Below are 17,721 nucleotides of genomic sequence, written 5' to 3' on the forward strand. Positions count from 1 at the left end.
ATTGCTGTGAGTGGAAAATTAATCCTGCACACAGAATGCTGCTGCCACCTCATTTTTGCTCTGTGATTGGGGCAGGTCACTGTGGCTCCTTGTGTAGTGCTCTCAGGAATGCTGGAAGAGACACTGCCTTTTGCTACCTCTGTGTGTTTCAGGAGAAACATCTAGGGCTAGGGAAATTACGCTGTGTGCTTATGCTGCAGAACTGCTTCACATGTCTACTTCCACTAGATTTTGAAGCCTCTTGTCCTGCTTTTTTTTAGTAAAAATGACTGCAGTTCTCTTAATGACCCAGACTGTTAAGTGAGTTTTCTTGCCTTTCAAAGCTATGGTTTGCATTAAGGCATTCTCACAGAGACCCTCCAAAACGGAGCAGTTTCCCACTACTGGCCTTGCTCATCTTGAAATTATGTTCTTCAAGGTCAACTATGTCCTTCAAGGTCAATTATGTCCTTCAAGGTCATGGCCTGCCTGACAAACAAAGCCCATCCCAATGAGCTCCACAAGTCAGGCTTCCAGRAGGGAAACAGCTTAATGCCACATCTACAAACCTCCCCATCAAGGARAATAGGGAAAAGCTTCATATCAACTCTGCTGCCATTGTTTCCCACATGCAGGGCAGGAATCAGGCCATTTGCAGGGCCTGCATGCAGAGTCCCACAGCTTGGCATGACAAAATTCCTCTGGTGACAGCAGACACTCGTTGCTCACACAAATTTCTGTTTGTTTGAGGCCATCAAGTTAGCTTTGCCTTGATTTGTCCCAAGCTGTTACAAACCATGAATTCTGCTTTAAAAAGTTTTAAAGTTTTAAAAGCTACAAGAACTATAGCATAGTTTTAAAGCTGTAAGAATTGTTGAAAAGGTGGATTTCCACCTGACAGAGAATCACAGAATTGTTAAGGTTGGAAAAGATCTCCAAGATCATTCAGTCCAACCTTTGATTGAACACCACCTTATCAACTAAACCACAGCACCAAGTGCCATATCAGTTGTTTCTTCAACCCTTCCAGGCATGGTGACTGCCACCTCCYTTGGCAGCCACTCTTCACCCAGCCTGGAGTTGTTGTGATCCAAATGCAGGACTTGGCACTTGGCCTTACTGAACCTCCTYCTGCTGACCCTGGCCACAGAATTTCTCCCTTTGGTACAAGTAGAGGTATTGTTTTGCCATAGGAACTTTTACCCAGTGGCTGGCATCAGTGCTCCAGAAAAAATAGGACAGTAAAGGCTGCCTGCTTCTGAGCTGTGGCCATGGGACACCACCAGCATGCTGACAGGCGTGGGGACAGCAGGATAGTGAGGTGACAGTGGAGTAAGCCTGTGCTGGCTCATGCATTTCACCAAAATCCATCACCTGGGATCACCTGCAAAAGTGGCTGGGGACAGGTATTTGCAGGGAGGGGGACTGACACAGGACACTGCTGCTTTTGGGTGCTGGCAGACACTAACAGGAGTGCCCAGAGCAGTTTCTACAGACAGAGAAGCATTAATGGCTGCAAATGTGAGGATGCTCTGTGGAGCAGGGGACCAGCTCCTCTGTCTCACCAGRGGGTGCCATTGCCATGGCAAATTTGCTGGCAGTGCTAACTCCTGTCAGGCACCATTAATCTCTCGCTGTCAACAGCTCATGATTTAAATGCTCTCCCCCCTTCCCCACCTGCTGCTGCAGCTCCATCCTGAATGCTTTGAAGTCTTTATCAGGAGCCAGGCATGAGGGGGAGGAACACAGCAGTGCATGTGGCAGGAGCACGGGGGAAGCCAGGGATCTGCTCATTACAGAAGGGGGTGGGGACAGGCTGAGGGACAGACTGACAGGGAGAAGGGAAGAACAGGATTATTGCAAGGCCCAAGACTCAAGTGGCTCCTTYCACTCTGCAGAGTACTAGGGAACTGCCAGCTCTCGGCCACAACTGGGAAATATTCCTTGAAGCACTTAAATGTCCCCTTTGCCCATCTCAACATGGCCTTGGGACTATCTGGAATAAAGGATCTGCAGCTTCCTGARTTTCCAGCACTTTCACCTTTTTTTYYCCTCTGGCTGTCTTTTTACTCCTGAGATTAGTTCTCTATTCTGCCACAGGCATACCTGGCTTGCCATCCTCCCTTTCACCAGGGCAGGTCAGACACCAGGAGCCAGAGATGCTCCACATCTGGTTGTCACAAGCTGWGGCTGCTGCAGGCAGCCCAAAGCACATCAGGCTGTAGGATTTATCAGATCCCTCTGGTCCCTACTCTGACAGGCACATCACACAGCTGGGGGACAGCAGCTGACTTCGCAGTGACAAGGCAAAAAATGTTTGGGTTCTGAAGCAGGTCCTGCTCTACTTGCCTTGAAATATTTGTCCAGGATTTCACTGTAGTTACTGCCCTTGGAGAACCATCCATCTGGGATAATCTCAGCTTCCAGCCACTGGATGACCCGGCGACGCAGCTCGTCCCTGTCTGACTGGTAGCACACAACTGTAATGGGAGACAGAAGGAAAAACAAGGGTGAGAGAAATGAAGCTGGCATGGAGACCACAGAGAGGGGACTGGGAGGAAAAGCCAGCCAGCCCACCCTGATGGCAGTTTGCAGCCCCTCGGTGCTTGGAGTTACATCACTGCCAGACACAGCAGAGGTGTCGTGTGTGAATGGTGAAAGGCTGTTGGTGACACCGTGTGGCAAGGCTGGAATACAACACTCCTGCTAAAGCTCTTCCTTCCCATCCTGAAACTTGTGAAGAACAACCCGGAGCTGATTTATCTTGCTGTGAAGAGTCCCAAACTGAGGGAGGAGGGTGACTGACAGTGTCCCAAAGCTTCCTGACACTGCGCAGAATTGGCATTCAGCTGTCAACCCTAAAACACCAAAACTTCTATCCTCTGCAAGGTTGAAGACTAGAGCAAGCCTTTCTACTACTCTGTCTCCAAGACTTGAATTTTAGGGCCTGCTATCTGAGGAAGTTTTGTTTAGTCAAAGCCCCAATTTGTCCATTCTGGAAATGAGAGGGGAATCAAGCTGGGCTTGTTCACCCACAGTGCTTGCCAGTGTCACAGGTTTCTCCAGGAGGTTATCATTCATGTGTTAGTACAAACTATGGACTTAGAAACAAAACTGAAAGCCTAGCTGTGAGTTGTCACACTGCCCAGTGGTCAGTGAAGAGGAATCAGTGTGCATTCAGGTCATTTACACATACTAAGGATCTTCTGAATCCAGTAACTACTATCCCAACCATATGGAGAGATGAAAAAGCACCAGCTCTGTAGGGTTTCTGCATGTTTAACTCCTTTAAAACTGCTTTAGGGTGGTGGCTGTGCTCTGACATGGTCCTTCCTCTTCAGTTTGTATGAGGCTTTGGAAGTTAAAAGGCTCATCTGTCTCAGGAAGTTGAAGTTGATGATTTTACAGCTCCAATACTTAAGAGGTCATGAAGGGGAAAAAGCTTCCCTGATCAAGCACAAGCCATAGTCCTAAAATCCACAGTCTTAAAGTATAKGTGGCAATACATAAATGGAGAAACCAAGCACAGGGAATCACAGACTTATAATTTAGGTAATCATAGAATTATTTAGGTTAGAAGAGGCCCATAAGAACATCTTGTTAGCTGATGGTAGAGGCAGTTCAGCTGTACCTCCTGTCTCTCTGCCTCTGCACCCATTGGTTCATCACTCCTAAAGCAAAATTTCCTTTAAAAGAGTCCCCTTGGAGTTGGGGACAATAGCTCTTGTTAATCTTATGCCTTAGATCCCCAATGAAGGAGGTAAAAAAATGTTCCATCCCTCAGTCTGGGTGATGAGCAAAGTTTGTGTCCCTGGGGGCAAACTGGGTTTCATTGCACCTTATCTATGCTGAGTCCCTGACACATCCCAGCACAATGAGAAGCCCAGGAGATGTATGAGCTCTGAAAGGTTACCCAAGAGTAAAGAGCTGGGCAATCCCATTTCAGCTCATTTATCAACTCAGACTCTGCTATAGCCCATGCAGGGTTGATYTGCAGCTCTCCCAGCACACCCTCCTGCCCATCTCCCAGAGGATTCAGCCAAACAGGAGACAGCTTCTTACCTGGACTTGCAGCTGGATTCTCAGACTTCTTCTCTGTTAATGAAAGACAGAAGAGAACATTTCTGATGCAGTGTGAAGGAACACGAACCCCTTCCCACCATGGGTAAAAGCAGAGGAACCTGGGAGTCTTGGGAAAAATGAAAAATGAGGGCCACACACACGATTGAGGAGCTGGAATCCCCTGGACCCTGAGAGGACACCAAGGACAGTTTAGACTGAAGAATTGAAGGCTCAGGGACAATCTCATTAATGTTTATAAATCTGATGGAAGGAAATGAGGAAGACTGCACCAGACTTTTATCCATGGTATCCAGTGACAGGGGGCACATATTTAAACAAATGAACTCTGAACACAAGAAAATGGTGCAGCTGGGGATGGGAGAGAGTTAAACAGCCCCACTGATGAGGCAAAAGCCTTGCTCCTAAGTTACTGAGGTCCCTTATGAACATGGATAATAGTATTGGTTTTGGGAGTTTATCYTGAGAGCATGACTTTTCCTCAGCAGTTAAACTGAGACACTTACCTGGCGGAATCCAAAAACCCAGAGAGAAGCAGCAGGAGCAAAAGTTGCCCTGCTTTCCTGAGTGCCAAACTCCCAGCAGTTTTGGGAGACAATAACTCCAAGATCCCACCATAGCCAAGGTGTCAGGGTTTTTGAGTGTACTAATGAGGGCCTTAATTGACCCTGCTGGCCTCACCTAGAGCCTCTAACCATACTACTAACTGTGAACCATGAGCTATCTGATCTCTGACACCATCTGATGTCTCAACCCCTAATCATTGCCTGTGATTATTGTGTTGTAGCCATTCCTATCTCCAGCTCTGTTGCAACCACTCTCTTCCACAGACTGTTGATCCAGGCCCTGACCTGGTGACTTTACTCCCACCTTGATCTCAGCCYTGCTACAGACAGCACCAAATGAGCTTGTGTGGCTGCAGTCTCATTCTGCTTACCACAATCACCAGCCCTGACTTTGTGACTTGATTTCAGGCCCACTTCATTGCCTGATCATCTGAACTCCTGCTTGAATGTGGCTACTGTTCAGAGGCTTGTTTTGTTTACCCCACTCAGCAACTGTGGGACAACTCTTGGCTGGTGAGGCCTTGCCTTGTTTTAATGCTTCCCTTCCAACTCTTTGTCCCTGGGAGTGTGTGCAGCCCTCCCCAGCAGGGTTACCTTTGCAGTGGCCATCGTAATCCACCTGGATCTTGGAGCCGGTGAGGCAGGCGTCACGGTGCAGCTCACAGTGGTTCAGGTATGTCTTGCCATTGCTGCCACACACAGGCCGCTTGTGAGGTTTGCATTTCTGTGGGAGAGCCAGACACGAGTGATTTATCTGCCTCTCTGGGACAGCCAGAGGGAGGCAGCTGAGTCCCACCATCAGCTCAGCTCAGGAGAAGTCCTTGGCATAGTCCCCTTGGCTCTGTGTTTGGAACAGGCTGAACTCACCCAGAATTACCCYAGAAAAACCCACACGGGTTTTTGGTGGGTGTGAGCTCAAAGGCCTCACTTCATGCCAGTTCCCATCACCACCAGCACGACAGGAGTCTTTCTGAAAGCAGACCCCTGCAGAGGAATCAGTGCTCAGCATAAATATGGAGCATAACTGTGCAATTGCTGCTCCATGTGCCAAGGCCAYGCCTGCCCACAGGTGTTTCTGAGCCTCTGGTCTATGCCCCTGGGCTTGCTTGGCTCCATTGCATCTCTCTGTAGACCTCACTTCACCATTCTGCCACTGAATGGCAGAATAAGCCATCAGCCATGAACAAACAGCACAGCCTAGAGCAAAGGGAGAGTTCCCAGTGCCACTGGTCAGGCCATGAGCTTCTTTCTTCTGCCCCTTTTGGTCTGGCCAAGACTATCCAGAGTGACAGACTCTCTTCCCTCTAAGAGGGCATTTTACTCTCCAGTGCCCAGGCTGGTCACATTTGAGCTGCAGGCTCTGAGGGAAGGGGGAACAAAGAGCCATATGCCCATTCCCAGGAGCCAGGCAGAAATGTTTTGAAGGCATGGAGCAGAGCRGAGTAGGGAGACACTGTGTCCCTACAGCTGGGAAAGACTCTTCTAATCATCTCTGACTCCCTGCTGGATAGAGCTATTCATCCTCACCGCACTCTACCACAATTATTTCCATTTTACAAAAGCTGATTTTTAGTAGGGTGCTTGTAACCTCCTCAAACAAGATGCYAGTGAGGGCAGACTGTCTTGGAGCTCACAGACCACTCCCCAGAGTGCCCTTCAAAGCCAGCTGCATATCCACACCCCACTGGGCTTTCCCAAYAAAAGACCTTCAGCCAAGTCTCCTGTGTGTGTAAAGACCCTAGGCAGTCCTGCAAGCAGCACAGYTGTGAGTCCCTGACTGTATCTACCCTGCAGGATTCTTCCCCCACACCACACTGGAAACAATCCTGCTGTTGGAAGAGCCACTGTGAATTTGCAACTGCTTCAAAACAGCCATAGCCTTATTCCATCATGGGATCCTTCCAGCAACAGAAACCCATCTGGGGCATGATGGTGGTGACATCTGTCCCACAGACAGAACCTGTCCTGMTCCCATACCTCAATGCACAGGCAGGTTGGCTCTCCCTTCTCTGTCACTGCACACTCACGCCCAGCTCCACAGAAAACATTGGCACAGATCTTAGATTTGCTTCTTGGCTCTTCCTGCAARATACAAAGCCAGAGACACAAAATGCATCATTACCCAGAAGAGTAGCAACACAGTTTAAAAAAAATTAACACATTTCACTGGTATCAGGACCAAAAGGTACCATGGTGGTAAGGTGGGGATGACAGAGCAAGAGAGACACGACTGCAATAGATGGACAGCTCAGACAATAAGAAGGAGCAGACACAAAMATAAGGGCTACAGTCCTAACAATACAGGGTTTCCTTGAGGTCATTCCTGGAAAATCACCTGGGAGAATTGGAGCAAACATGAGCAAGAGGAAGTCTAGCAAGAATGACAAGAATAATTTGCTCATGTCAAGGACTRCTGTCTTTAAAATTTCTTTTCATGGAGGGTAGGGAGCAGAAATGTCTKTGCTTGAGATATTTAGGAAGAAGGTGAACATATCCCTAGAGAAAGGTACAATACCAAACAGGCAGAAGAAATTGCCATCAGGCACCAGATAATGTCCCCATCACAAAAAAAAGCCACAAAACTACATGATCCATTATCTTGCTTCCACTGGTCAAGATTAAACACTTTAAAGGAAGAAGGACTGTCATGGATAAGATAATTATATAGTAACCCTCCCATAGTGAAAATTCCTTCCTGTTCTTGACAGCCTGCAGTTGACTTATGCCCTGCAGCACAATTTACACGCTTTGCAGTTTTCTCCCAGCCAAAGTCATCACAAGTACTGTTGTTCACAGAACTGTCAAATCTTTCCCCTTTTTTGAGCTCGACTGCATTCCTAAACTGGTGACACCTAGCGTGGAATATTCCCATTGTTTAATATTATTTTTCATACAATCACAACTTACTTTTACCTGTTTAATGCCTTTTTTTTAATAGACTTCTTTTAAAAGAGAAGGTAGTTCCAGGGGTTCAGACTTTGGAGACCCTGGCTTAATTCCCTGCTTTGCCATTAATTTCCTTTGTAACTCTCATTTCATCTAACATTTTCTACCTGCATGCTGAGTATCTGGTTTACACCAGCCAACAGTATTGTGTCAGAAAGGAGACCAAGGAACAAAAAAATAGTGTTCCTTATTTTCTGTCCAAAGAGGGATAAGTCAGCCACATCTGCTGTGGTTTTCCTTCCTCTTGTGTTTATGCAAAAATGTTTTTTCACCTTCTCATCTAAGTATTATTCTTAAACTCTGCTCATTTGTGGCACCTTTGTACCTCTATCACATACTTTTGAAAATAGGTGATGAAAAAGGAACGGAATTTGTCAGAAGAGCAAGCATTCTTGATAAATGCTGAACACGTTTTTTCCTCCTGTTCCTTCTTTATCCTAATTTTTGTTTGCTTTGTTTTACTTTTAAACCACAATTTCACAGAGAGTTGCTATCATTACYGAACAGCCCACAGAGACAGCCAGATCATTTTCTGAACAACCTTGACCTGGTCTTCAGAATTGTTTGCCTGCTGGCCTATTGTACAGTTCATCAAACCCAAGAAGGCCTTTTCAAAAAACCGCAGGATTCCCTTCAGGTTCACATAGTCACAAACATATTTCATACTCTCTGCAGGTGTTCCTGTTTTGCTGCTTTTTCTGTCAATTATGCTATTTGGACATGCCAGTCTTAGCTGAGGAATGAATCCCACATCCCAGGCCTGTTCTCCCCATGCAGACAGTGTTATCTTCCCTCTGCCTGTTCATCTCTTTCACATATTGTTTCTGGGACACAAGTGACACAATATCCCTTCCACTGCATCCCACTCTCTCCAGTCACCTTCCAGCTCAAGACTGGGCTAAAAAAAACTGGGCACTTCTGAGCTGGGATGGAACAACCTGAGTTCTTCACTACACAAAGCAACCTCATGTAACTCATGGCAGGGAAGGAAGCTCATTTTGAAAAATTGCACAAAGGAAAAACCAAATTGTCCAAGTGGAGTCTGACTTAGGGCACTCACACACCTCAAATGCATTGTAGCTAACGAAGTGCTGATCCATTTAAGGACTCTTGAAGAACGTGTCAATCCCTTCAAGCTGCCAAAGAGCAGAAAGAAACGGCTTTGAGCCATCACACAGCAAGGTCTGGGTACCACATTCTGGCATGGCTTTGTCCATCTCAGGATTCAGCCAGAAGAAGAAAGGAATTGAGCTGCTCTGCCTGCCCTYTCACTCCAACACAGGATTTCTCCACCCTAGCTGTGGCACAGCACAGGGTGGGAGCTCTTTCCAGCAGCTCCTGGCTGCCTTCCCACAGCAAATRTGGGAGGCTCCTGTGCACGTTCCAGGAGCCAGGGTGGATGACTGGATSRGGACAGTGRGGGTCTGTGAATGAGGCTYTATAATCTCCTGATTCTCTGCTGATCTCCCAGAAGCCACCAGCCAAACTGGTTTCTTGTGACAGATATTCTGATTTTACCTTGGACCTTGTAATGTTTGTTCTTTATAAAGCTTCACCTGCTTGAGTCATGTGAGTAAATAAGGATGGCAGGTGCCACTTCAATATTAAAYAGCTCGTCCTTGCGCCCATCATATAAAAGCTTAAATATATAAACTGCAAAATTTAAAATTTTAAATTTTAAAAAAAGACTCCACAGTGTTTCAACGTAATTGCCCTTAAATTACTTAATATCAGGATTTGGAGGCTGGAATCACAGCTTTTATGCTGCTTTGTCCCTGAAAGCTGCCACTGCCTTTTCTGTCACCCTGTGCTTGGGAAGTGTCACCCGTTCCAGTCCACAGCGCGCTCGGGCAGGCGGAAAGGAAAGGGCACAGAGTYGTTATTAATTGCTGCACGGTGGCATTTACACCACAAACCCTGGCAAGGCAGTTCCTCTATTCTGTCTCGTGTGAGGTACCCAAACTCTCTCTATCTGGGGAATGCTTTTACTAACTCCTCTGCTGCCCAGAGAGCAAAAGGGAGGTGTAAAAGCAGAGAGAATAAAGCCAGGGCAGAAGTGCCTGTGCCTTTGGAATGTCTGCCACAGCACAGGGGCACGACCTTCCCACACATCTTCTCTGGCAAAGACCATGGAGAAAGCTGTTCCCAAAAACTCAYGGGCCAGAAGTTCAGGGCAGCTGGCCAGCATCACGTATGCATAGCCCAGTTTATCTGCTGAATGGGGATGGGAATGCACAGTGCTTTTGGAGGGCTGGGAAGTGGAACCCTGTGGATGAAGGTTCTTGCACGTTAACAGGCAAATACTCAGTAAAAGACCTGAGCTGACAGAGCTGAGAGTTGTGTGCAATGTCTCTGCCTCAGCTGTTGCTTCCTGAGAAACGGGGAGGAAAAAGACATTTTCAAGGCACCCGCAGGCAAGAAAGCCAGAGGCAATRCCAGCGGTGAGGGATCACCATGGCAACCAGCAATGTGAGGCCTCAAGGTAGAAAGCTAAAATTAGGAAATTAGGCAGTGGAAAGGGCTGTTTCTCATCTCCGGTGCTGAGGAGTTGGACCCCTAAAACAGAGTAACACAGATGTCTGGAGCATTTCCGAGTCCCTGCCTGTGCCTGGATGTCCAGGACTGGGAGTGACTGGACACACTGGTGTGGTGCCATGTGTGGGTCTGCAGGGGATCCTGTGAAGGGCTGTGCTTGCTCTGCACTGGTGGCACTGCATGGAAACAGTGTCTGTAGTGACATATATGAGTGATTGTACACATGATACAAAATAGGTRTCTTGGCTCCTTGCCAACTGCTCACAGCAGCTCTCCCTTGGCTGCTCCCTCCCCTGGCCCCTGTCGAGACATCACTGTCCAGTGTCACTTGGTGGGATTTGGGACTTTCTCAACCAGCGAAAGTTCAAACCATGAACAACTCAGTGAGAGAACACCTTAGTAAGGAAGAACAAGCTGCCACCTGCAGTTCCTTGTCCACAGTGCCCCAGTGCTCGAAGGGAGCAGCAGGGATTGCTGCCATTACAATGTTCAGGGAAACGAGCAGAAAGATTGCCCTGCTGCTAGGTGGGGAGTCAATGTGCTTCACAACAACCCCTCATACTGCCTGTAGTTTTCTGCATTTCTTTCCATACAAAATTTCCTATTTGAAATCTCGAAAGTGTTTTTCTCAGCAGCCCTCAGTGCATTAGAGAAATACTACCTACTGTCTAGAGAAATACTACTGACTGTCCTGCTCCTATTGATAAAAGTAACAACCTTTTCTGGTATCAGCAGYGAGGGCAGGAATTTTCTTCTTTTGGCATCACTTCCTGGAAATCCATAAAATGATTTGACCCTCACAGAAAGCTCTGTGCTGTCTGCTGTAAAATCAAGGCTTGGTGTTTTTGCCTTGCATGATGAGCAAGGAAATCAAAGTGCTCTAAAGCTGCAGCACTGAAAGCTCCTGTGGGAGGCAATCCCATGTATTATACAAACTTGTGTGTTACACAGATAAGGCAAAACTAAAGGACACCAAAATGATGTCTGGGATTGCAAGACATGCACAGATTCTCATGCCTCGGGAAAGGCAGCAGCAAAAGCTGAGGGAAGTTTTCTGAAATAATGAGTACAATTTGCAGTAGACTACCTCCATGCAGTCAGGGAGAAACAAGCTGTGTAGCTTATGTATTTCAGCCAGTCGTCCCTACATCTTCCCAGCTACATCCCTTTTGCTTGTTCCCTGCCAAGACTAACATGACAGTAGGGATGTAAGGGGTCTCTGAACATGCCAAAGTGCCACCTTTGAACTGTGTAGCCTGCACAATTTCTAAACCAACTCAACATCCAGCCATGAAATCTAGTGCCTTGTCTGGCTGTTGTCTTGGCAATGTTTGCTTCCAAATGCAGAAAGATTTGGAAACACAAGGCAGTAGGTCAATGATGCAGAAAGCTGAGATAAGAAGCCACGGCTCCTGACTCCCAAACCTCTCCCCTCTCCTGTTGTGGAGGTGGGAGGCAGAAGCACTACATTGTGCTGTGACATTCAAAAAGAGAGGGCTGGGCGGCACAGCAGCTCAGGGGGGAATCAGGAAAATTTAKCAACTCCTGTACACTGAAGGCACTGATTTGACTCTTGCATTTCATCCCATTACCCAAGTGTGCCTACAGGCAGAACAGCTCTTTCAGCAGYGGCAGCGTGCCCTCCTGCAGAGCTCCAGGGACACCAGACCCCACATTCACTGCAGGGCACAAGTGGGCAGCCAGCTTGTCACCTCCGGTCATTTGTGCAGCTGGCTCTGGCAGCACGTTTGTCTCGTTGTTCTGGTTTGAGACTAACAAGCAAAGCACTCGTTCCTCCCTGCAAACCTGRCCCAATTCCTGTGGCAGTTCCCTGGATCCACTAACACTCTGGTGTGATGGGGCGGAAATTTGGCAGCAGCATAAACTGAGCAGATTAGCGTGAAACAAGCAGGCACCCCTGACACTGGGTTTGCCATAAATAGATAGGTAAGGTAAACGCTGCAGTTTCTCTTCCTTTGGGTTGTTGYCTGGAATAAAATCCACACAAATTATCTTCAATTCTTACTTGGAARGCTTGAGTTTCATTTAGCAAAGATGAGGTGGAGATAAGCCCAGCAAGTGGGGATTGAATAATGTGATTCCCAGTTCAGCTCTCCAATAAAACCTATCTCGCAGGCCATCATCACTATTGGGATGGTATAGYAAGCTGTGGAATGATACATACTCTACTCTGGAAGGAAATCAGCTGCTAGAGGTTGCTGTTGACACTGGTGCAGGATCATCTCTTGCATTTCCTTTTGGCTGTCATCTGGATTCTTTCTAAGTGGCATCCTCTGGAGCTGCCCCCTTCTGTGCCCCAGGAGCTCCCCACTCCGGTCTCTGGGAGGCACATTGTACACGTGTAGGCTTTTTGAAGGCTCAAACCCAGGCTATCCYCAAGCTAGTTAGTTAAAAAAGAAGAGATGTTTGTCAGGCAAAGTCTGGAGCGGGGCTAGAGTCCCCAAGGGACTGTGACCAGACACATTTGACAGTGCTCCCAATGCTGACAATATCCCATTTGAAGGGTGTGTRTGAGACGCAGAGGGGTCCAGTGCCATTTACACTGCAGATTCCTCCTCCCCCAAATCCTAAAGCTATCCTGCAAGCAGCAGAACTAACGAAGCCCAGTTTCCCACAGCTCTCTCTGCACGGCCTGTCTGTCAGCTCGTTCCAGGGCAGCTCACGGACTCCTTCCTCAGGGGAGGTCTTTGCAGCCCCTCTCATTAAAGCAGTCACCTCGAGTCACAAAAGCAGCAGGATCCCATTATCTCGGAGGCCTCCACCTCTTTATCAGCTGTGCTGGAAACAGGGATGGATTGGAGACTCGCTGGAGGCCAGGGACAGGCAGGCAGGCACAGGCAGCCTGCTGACAGAGCTTGGCTTCCTCAGGGAAACAGGCAATAATTCCTTTGCAGAGCCCCACAAAACACTTCTCTGGCACAGCCTCTCCTCCTGACAGACTCAACATCACTGCTGTTTGCAGTCCCAAGGACAGGTCYTCACTTCAGCYCCCTGCCACCAAYCCAGGCTCCCTGCAGTCTCTCTGCCACTGAGCCTTGTGTTTTCCTCACAGCATTTTCTTGGTGTTKGAGGACAGACCCCATCTCACCTCTGTCCCCTCAGAGCTGCCATCACTGGGGTATTTCAGCCAGTTTCAATCAAGGGCTTGAACAGTGATCTGGACACAGTGGCAGGAGCTGCAGCACTCCCTGTGGGATGCCTGCCATGGAGGAGTGTGTGCCCCAATCCACCAATCCACACACCTACACATCAGCCAACCCCTCTTTCCAACACTTTGCCCATATATCCCTTTCTATTCTCAACTAACATCTAGGACCCGCTCTCTTAAAACATCATACCAAGTGCAACCCGTTAAAGGCTTTTGAATGCTTGCTAAATGAATATTTAATGGCAGCTGACTTTTGCTAWTGGGAAACAAGCCAGACCATACATCTCTGCACATGCTGGGAATCAGGGTGTGTTCCCAGAAAATCTGTATGCAGAGACAAGAAGGCAACAGAGCAAAGAAACTGCAACTCCCAGAGCTCCGAGGAGGTTCCCTCTCTGCAAATCCATACCTCACCCATTTGTGGAGACCCTCCCTGACTTGCTGGCTGCTCAGTCCATGATCCATGGACCAGATGTGTCCATCACATCAGAGCCTTGAGCAGGAGAGTGGCTGAGGCTCTGACCTCTGTGATAAACAGGGCACATCAGGTCAGTGACCTCTATATAAGGCCRTGAAAAAACAACATTGCTCATGGAAGGCTGCCCATAGGAATTGGTCCACGACTCTGTCAGGGAGATGGAGATGTCTGATGTTTGTTCTGCTACAAAAAAGACTGCCTAGGCAGCACTGCCTTGCAGACATTGGCAGCATGGATACAGAGCTCTACCTCCCTGATGCTGATGATTTTTGCTTTTCCTTTTTACGCTTTCTGTACCCTCTATGCATTCTCCTGCACCCCTGAGCCCACATGTTTGTAATTCCTGTACCCTGGTATTCCAGCTTAGTTTAGGAGTTCTGCTGGGCAGAGAGACCAAACATCCTGAGGAAGGGATCAGTGTGCCCTGTGCTATCTTAAACCCCAGGTTCCAGCCTTGGGTGAAGCCTTCTGTCCAGAACATCTTGTGTAAACTGAGCTCTGGCCTCATCTGGGGGGAGATTCATTAGAATAGGGGGACATTACTGCATTTGTGAAGTTTCTCATTGGGGAATCCTAGATAGATTTGCTAATTCCTGAAACCTATAAAACTTGTACCCGTGCTGTACACGGGTGTGCATTCTGCCATCAAGYTGTGCACCTGGGATCCCAAATACCGAGGTAAAAGCCTTTTTATCCCCTTAACCGTGTCTGTGTCATTATTAAAAACTGGCCTTTCAAGGCAACATCCCCACTGACCCTGTGGAGACATGGCCTGGACTCCTGGCAGGGACTGCAGCCSTCACCACCCCATGGCTTTCTTGTGTCCCACACCGAGCAGGCACAAGTTGGTGCCTGCACAGAAAGGGAAGCAAGAATTGAGAAGAAGGAGGCTTTTCTCCCCACAACCTAAGCAAGAGCAGAAAGGCATCTGCCAAACAGCTGATGTCTCTTACAGCAGCGTGATGCTGCTAAAACAGTTACAGAGCCAGGCACACCTCTCAGGGACTCYGCTGCCCGAGGACTCTGTTTTCCCTTTTAAGCTGGAAGGAATGTCTGTGCTCTGGCCCCCACAACCTCATATTTTCCACCACAAGGCAATGACCGGTGAGGCCCCATTAGGGGAACAATGACATGAGAGTCTGGGGAAGAGGAAATCTCTATTGCAAACAAGTCTGGAAAATGGCTGCTAGAAAGGAGTTTGCATCTGGCAGCACTCTCACYCCTGCAGCCTCACTCTGCTGCTCAGGCAAAAACACTCCTTATACTTCCAGCTTCCAAAATGTCACTGTCACAATCTGCACTGTCTCTTAGTGCTCTTTCTTCCACCTATCCCTACAGCACTTCTGGAAAAAGCTCGATTCCCTCCTGCTGCATCATGAGGTGGAACTGCCAGCTTTTCCACAACCACCAGGATCTTTCTTGCTCGTGCTGGCTCCCAGCAAGGCACAGAGGCAGTAGTTCAGAGACTGACAGATTTGTGAGCAGGACAGAATCAGTCCCACAGGAGGAGAGGACGTGATACTCTGCTGCACCCTGGTTCTTAGAGGGAGGAATCAAGTTAATAATTTCATATTTGGATAGAAGAATAACCCTCATGCACAGGGAAGCATCTTGGTGCACATGAAAGGTCCTAACTGAAGTTAGTTTCACAAGGCCCTCAGGATGAGACTGGGATCATCCCCATCATGTGACAGACTGGAAAAGGAAGGCCCAAGGGAGAAGATTTGCTCAAGAATGACCAGAAGACAGCAGCTCAGCTCCCTCCGCTCTCTGGTCTGGAGCCAGGACCACTTTACAGTGTGATACACAAATCATTTGCCTCAACTACACAGGATTCTTCTTTCCAGATCCTGATTGCCCTGAGCCAGGATCTATTTTGCCATGGCTGAGCTTCTGGGAATCACAATTCTCCATTCTGTTTAGTTTAAAACAGAAGTAAAAGCAAGCCCAGCATTGACTCCTGAATTCCAACAGGAGGGTGATATTCCATATGCAGGTACCACATTAGACAAGGCAGAGCACCTTAAAAGTTGTTACAGGAAGTCTTTGACTACAGAGTGTGTGAAGGAGGAGGATGAGGAGTTCACCCTCAGGGCCTCCACAGCACAGAAGAGCTGTGCACCCCAGACTGCTGCTAGGAAGTGAACACAAATGCCATCACGTCTAAGGACTCAGGCTCAGGTGTAAAAGGGAGGTTTCTTTATCAGATGCCATTTCCCCAAAGTTTGTTCCTTCCCCTGCAGGTGTGTCTGCAAAGCCAGCACTAGAGCCCTGAGATCATCTGCCCCATTCTGAGYYGTACTCACACAACTGCCTGCCCCCWCCCATTACCCARTSTGRGGCAGTTTGTGCCATGTACCATCTCAAATGTTCCMTTTTCAACCCCTAAATCTGTGCTGACCCACAGCTCTTTCTGTATCAGAGCAGTACCTCTTTTTTCATCTTTCATCCCCTAATTTCCCACACTCAGAAGTCCTGCAGATTTTACTGGTCCTGCCAGCAAGTTTTGTTGCCTCTTTTTTCTGACCAGCAGGGATGATTTATTTCTGAATGGGATCCAAATCTGGCACATTTCTCAGCCATCACCTGGCTCCAAMGGAGAGAAGGACAGAGTGAGCTAAGCAGTGGGAGGCAAGTTAGAATTTACAACCYTATGGCACATCCACACCTCTTCCAGTAACTAGAAACACAGGAGGAATGTAGATTGCAGGAAATGCTGGGGTTTACCAGCAGCCTCCAGCTTCTTGTGCAAGAGTCCTCAGTGGTTTTGTTCCCATCTTTGGGATGTGAATCCAATTGCAATGGATTTTTTTTCCAGCTCTGCCCCTTAGTCCTTCTTTACTAGCCTTCTACCATAGCACATTGCAAAAAAAAAAAAGCAATGGAAATCACTATGTGATTGGAGGGAAACACTGAGTCAGCCTCAGTGTGGGAGAGAGAGTGAGAACAGAACTGGACATCAGCCAGTGCTGCACTTCCCATTTTCTATAGCCGTGCTGAAGGATTTTTTCAGCTCCTTGTTAATGCAGAGCAGCTTCGGGTCTGCCCCACCCAATGGCTCCACTGGAGRCTGCTCTGGAAGAGAAATTCCCCTGGGGACAGTGCTCTATCACACTCATACCTCTCCTTTGAAGCTTCTCTACTACATGCAGTCATGAAATCCCCTTTACACAGTGAGAACAGTGAGGCAGGATCAGAAAATCCCTCATTATTAGGCATCATTTTGTCTACACAACTTTTCTTGGTCTGTGGTATTGACAGAGCATCCCCTTCCTGAAATCATACAGCCAGGAATGGTTATCAGACTAACGGGAACACCTGAAAGTAGAAGTGAGGTAAGATAAACCTGAAAGAGGTAAAAAGTTTGWGTGGGCTGTGGAAGTAACCTGGAGTCTGCTCGTCTGTGGTACATCTGCCAAAAAAGCACAGCTCCAACCAAGGTTAAACTGTCCCTGTAGCCAGAGGGAGCTGAAGGCAAGTCTGCCAAAACTCYATCCTACTGCAGCCTACAAAATGCAAACTAGAGTTTCAGGAGATGACCTGACAACTGGCAGGRGTGTGCATCTACTGATTTGTATTGGAAAGAGGAGAGAAAAAAACTCTGCCGTTAAAACTAAGTGAAAATCCTTGTGCAACAGGGACACAGTGAGAGACATKCATGTGTTCTCTGCTCTCAGAAACATCACATCAGCAATGAGCAAATCCTATTAAACTGCAAGTGCAGGCACCCCACAGCCCAACACTGAGATCAAGGAGCAGCAGTGTTGGGCCATCCAAGACCCAGCACTAGAGGAACAGTGACCCGAGTTATGACAGCATCTTCTTTTCAACTCCTTCTGTCCTTGTTATCCTTCAGAAAGCCTCCAGTCAAGTCACCAGCACCTGAAATCATCCCTGTGTAGAGCAAACACCATTTTATGCCTATCTTCAAGAGACTTCCCTCTGGGTAGGGAAAGCTCTGTAAGTCT

At 47.8% G+C, this 17,721-nt stretch overlaps 1 protein-coding gene across 1 annotated transcript in view; it reads right to left on the minus strand.

Annotated features, from left to right (window-relative positions):
• The window catches only part of FSTL1 (follistatin like 1), a 48,895-nt gene that overhangs the window by 5,672 nt on the left and 25,502 nt on the right, over positions 1 to 17,721 (minus strand). The window contains exons 3-6 of the mRNA XM_057376260.1: positions 6,603 to 6,707; positions 5,220 to 5,349; positions 4,042 to 4,074; positions 2,329 to 2,459 (exon numbers count right to left, since the gene is read on the minus strand). Of these exons, the coding sequence (XP_057232243.1) occupies positions 2,329 to 2,459; positions 4,042 to 4,074; positions 5,220 to 5,349; positions 6,603 to 6,707 (399 nt within the window). The remainder of the gene's footprint in view (positions 1 to 2,328; positions 2,460 to 4,041; positions 4,075 to 5,219; positions 5,350 to 6,602; positions 6,708 to 17,721) is intronic.

This window comes from Malurus melanocephalus, unplaced genomic scaffold, assembly GCF_030028575.1.
Source record: "Malurus melanocephalus ecotype Western Australia unplaced genomic scaffold, MMel_1.1 scaffold_275, whole genome shotgun sequence".
NCBI classification, from domain to species: Eukaryota; Metazoa; Chordata; class Aves; order Passeriformes; family Maluridae; genus Malurus; species Malurus melanocephalus.